The sequence below is a fragment of the Scylla paramamosain genome, chromosome 4 (genome assembly GCF_035594125.1).
Source record: "Scylla paramamosain isolate STU-SP2022 chromosome 4, ASM3559412v1, whole genome shotgun sequence".
Classification (NCBI taxonomy): Eukaryota; Metazoa; Arthropoda; class Malacostraca; order Decapoda; family Portunidae; genus Scylla; species Scylla paramamosain.
In genome coordinates, this window is record NC_087154.1 from 2,458,803 (window position 1) to 2,463,194 (window position 4,392).

The 4,392-nt window shown below is 44.0% G+C and overlaps 1 protein-coding gene across 1 annotated transcript; it reads left to right on the plus strand.

The window, feature by feature from the left end:
- The first annotated feature begins 624 nt into the window (after nt 1-624).
- Nucleotides 625-987, plus strand: LOC135097581 (uncharacterized). Its single transcript, XM_063999506.1, has one exon. It carries the CDS (start codon nt 625-627, stop codon nt 985-987), a length of 363 nt encoding a protein of 120 aa, XP_063855576.1.
- The last annotated feature ends 3,405 nt before the right edge of the window (nt 988-4,392 follow it).

The window sequence follows — 4,392 nt, forward strand, 5'->3', positions numbered from 1 at the left end:
TGTATTATTAAAGGTCATTCGAACCCAGACATGCAACAGAAAGCGCCTCGGGGATGTGTGTCTTTACCTGATGGATGAGGTAAGTAATTGCCCGCCGCCACGACCCACATGATAAAGATCCTTTAATTTAAGATTTCCTATTAGGTGACGAAATAATGATGCCAACGCGCACGACCAGTCACCGAACGAATAGCTAAATCATAACTTCTTTCGTTATATGAGTTGTTTTTTTTTTTTTTTAATTCACCAATGCGTTAAAGGTATCAGTTTAGCACTACCACATCCGCTACATTCGCCACCACTACCTCCGTTGCCAGTAATTGAGTGCTCATCCTCAGTAAACTCCATCACCGCTCAGGTTTGATTACAGGTTCTGACGGTTGGATTTGTCATATACCACATCAGTACACACGCACGCACGCACGCACGCACGCACGCACGCACGCACGCACGCACGCACGCACGCACGCACGCACGCACGCACACACACACACACACACACACACACACACACACACACACACACACACACACACACACACACACTCCACCGTGGACTGGAAAACAACATCTTACGTCACCACCATCCTCAAAATTCCCAGTCCACAGTCACTCAATGACCTCATGCCAGTCACCATCACCCCCATTCCCAGCTTTATTTGCGAAGATATCGTGTTCGACTGGGCTTTCACCAAAATTCGAAACTGTATTGTCAACAAACATTTAGGAAACATTAAAGCCACGTCCACCTCTCACTACCTTGTCAACTTCCTGGAATTCCTCCACAGCCACCTGGACAAACGAAACACCTCTGTAGTTGTTGCTTTTGTGGACTTGAGGAAAGCCTTTGATCTTGTTGACCACACTGTTGTAATAAACAAGGCCATCAGTCTGGGTCTCCCCCTTAATCTGGTAGCATGGCTCACTGACTTCCTTACGGGGAGGCAGCAGGCCATCCGCTTTCAGGGCTTCGCCTCCGCTTTCTAACAGCTGACATGTGGGGTTCCTCAGGGCACCAAGATGGGTCTGGTGTGCGTCCTCGTGCTCATCAACGACGTTCTCACCCACACACCTCATCGCTGGAAGCATGTGGACGACTGTACCATGGGCGTTCCGGTCAACAAGAACCCGGATTGCTCGCCACTGTAGACAACTCTGGAGCAGCTACAGGCGTGGACCGAGGAGAACAGGATGACCATCACCAGCAGGACTCTGGTGATGCATGTCTGTGCCTCCTCAGCGGCAGTGGCCCCTTTCCAGCCTACGTGTCTGTGTGTGTTATTTACACATATAGAGCAATGCCGTGCCTAACCATTATTATTATTAATATTATTATTATCATCATCATCATCATCATCATCATCATCTTCATCATCATCATCATCATCATCATCATCATCATCATCATCATTATTTACACACAAAGAAATGCCGTTCCCAACCCCCATAACAAAGCTGGCATCATCAAGTCACAAACTTATTGTGGTGGCAAGATTAACGCAGGGCAGTTGAATAAATCTCTGTAAGAATACTCACCTATTTTCTTGATTTATTGCAGTTAAGTCCGTGTTAATTGAGATGCATGCAAAACGTGTGGATGAAACACAAGAAATCGAGGAAAAACTTGAAGCGTGCTATTCAAAGTAAATTGTGTAACACAGAACTAACTGCAAGTAAAGAAAAAATATGTACCTAAAACGTGAAAGCAACAAAATGGTCAAACACTGACACACACGTCGTTGTAATGCAGTGACGTAAGAGAGGAGAAAAACAGAGGTGAAAAAAAAAAGGAACTGGAGCGTTCGTTACGGGCGAGCAATCAATGACTGCTGTAGACAGAAGAGGGAGGCTGGGAGTGGACATGTGGCAGGAACAGCAAGGGCAACATTATCACACAAACTGGAAGCTCCTTTTTTTTTTTTTTCAATGTTCTTTTTTCACATTATGCATGAATAGAATATTACGTCCGGATACTTTGGTCCTCCTAACAATCAGGGAAGGGTCGGCACCATTCCAGTAAAGGTTTGCCTCTGCTAGCATTCCAGGAGACAGCAGGGAGGGCTGGTGAAAGGAAGCCACTGAAAAAAAAAGGGGAAGAGGGAAAAGAGAGAAGAATAGGGTTAGGAGGACACAAAGTCGACGTCGAGGAAAAGAGGTAAATTGTCCAATAGATTTGCCGGGAGAGAAGAGAGTAAGGGTCAGGCCAGTAAGGAAGAGAGAAAGAGTCCCATAGGAGGAAAGGACGCGTAAGAGAAAAGTTAAGGAGGAAGAAAGAAAAAAAAAAGAAACAACTTGTTAAAGGGTAGTTAGTGACTTTGGCTTTTGTTGACCCGAACTGATACCATAGTAGGCTTAACGGAGAGAGAGAGAGAGAGAGAGAGAGGAGAGAGAGAGAGAGAGAGGAGAGGAGAGAGAGAGAGAGAGAGAGAGGAGAGAGAGAAAGAGAGAGGTGAAGGGCGGTACCCCAGATAAAAGAAAAATAGAAGAGGGAGGTACACAATATACATCAAGTTACCAACTCAAAGAGAGAGAGAGAGAGAGAGAGAGAGAGAGAGAGAGAGAGAGAGAGAGAGAGAGAGAGAGAGAGAGAGAGAGAAACATGGGAGAAGATACGAAACTAGTTTTCTTGTGTTTGTTTCAAGTAAAAACAGTCTACTGAAGTGTTTCTGGCCGTCTCGCCACGACAAGCACAAGGAAACTACATTCCTTTTATTCTCTCTCTCTCTCTCTCTCGGTCAGTTTTCTTGTGCTGGGTTCTTATTCTTCCCACGTTTTGCATTATCATACCAAAAGAATGAAAGACAGCGAAAAAAAAAACGTGAAAACATCTCAGTATCTATGTAACATTTCGCATGTGAGAGAACACAAGATTATTTAAAAGTTCTGAGCGATTCGTAAAAAAAAAAAACATCAAGAGTGAATGAATGAATAATTTGAAGCGCTGCGGCAGAACGGAATAGCAAAGCGTCGTGCACTAAAAATATATAATGAGTCAAATAAGGAGTTTTATATAATCCCAAATGTAGATGGAATAAGATAGAATGACACATCAAGATAATAGGTCACTGCGCCTTTTATTTCTGGCTTTTTAAGAGCAAGTAACCGTGCAACATTATACTTGTGTGTGCAATGACGGGCCCTCGCATTGATACCCACACGCACGTCCTTCACGGAGACACACCTTATAGGCAAGTCTATGGAGTCTTCACTGAGCACCTTCACTGATCGCTGTGTGAATAGTAAAGTACAAATTTAGATTATGATCTTATAGTTCAGACTTTGTTACTTGTAGTTCATACCCCCCCCATCTCTCTCTCTCTCTCTCTCTCTCTCTCTCTCTCTCTCTCTCTCTCTCTCTCTCTCTCTCTCTCTCTCTCTCTCTCTCTCTCTCTCTCTCTCTCTCTCTCTTCGAGTGCCTGATATGAATGAACAAATGTCAGTGTCATTTGCAGTAAAGGGTTTAATATCCTAGACGAGTGAGCCTTTATGACAAAAAAAAAAAATCGCGAGTTAAACATCCGCCGGTGTGGACGTGACGACAGGTAGACAGGGAGCACTCACCATTGTCTGGATACTCTTCCATTAAACATTTCTTTGCCTCACGTGTCGTTGCCATGGCAGCCTCGAGCCTATGGTCCCCGGAGGAATCACTGGACGGCTGCGGATTATTATGGTAGACGAATGTAGATTGATATGGTTTTGAGGGGCGTGGAGGGGAATAGAAGGGAGAGGGAGATAAGGATGAAGGAAGGATGAGGCGAAAGCGGCAGCGGTGCAGGGACGCGGGAAATAACCTAGCGTTGTATGGGACCCGTTAAGGCAAATGGTGTTACTGTGTAGTGGAAATGTAGGCGTACGGGGAGTGGACGTGTTTTACTAGGATTGGTGTCCCTCACTTCTTTTGAATTTAGTGTGTAACCGTCTCTTTTTTTTCTTTTAAATTTCCTGTTTTTTTTTTTTTTTTTTTTTTATCTCATTTATTTATTTTATTGAAGCTATGTTCGAATGCGAGGACTGCAAATGTTGATGGGCCGATTGATCTCTAATATGTGCTTAGTGTAAATACTGATTCTTGTATGAACAGTAAGTGATAGCTGAGGCAGATGTCCAGAGTTTAGTCAAGAAAATGTGAAAGAACAAAGATAGAAATACAGTATGTACTTCCACTGTGGGGGGTTGGTATTCTACATTCCAAGGAAAGAAAAAAATGTTGTCTTTCTTTGTTCAGCCGTTGCTCCGTAGAACAGTCCCTACACATGCGAGTAGGAGCGATGCTTATCGATCCCGTAAGCAGCATTCAGGAGTGAGATAAGAGTCACTGGCTGTAATACTCTGGAACATTGTGCTTTTCTCCTTCTTATGACAATCCTTTCATGTTTGAACGTCAGCTTA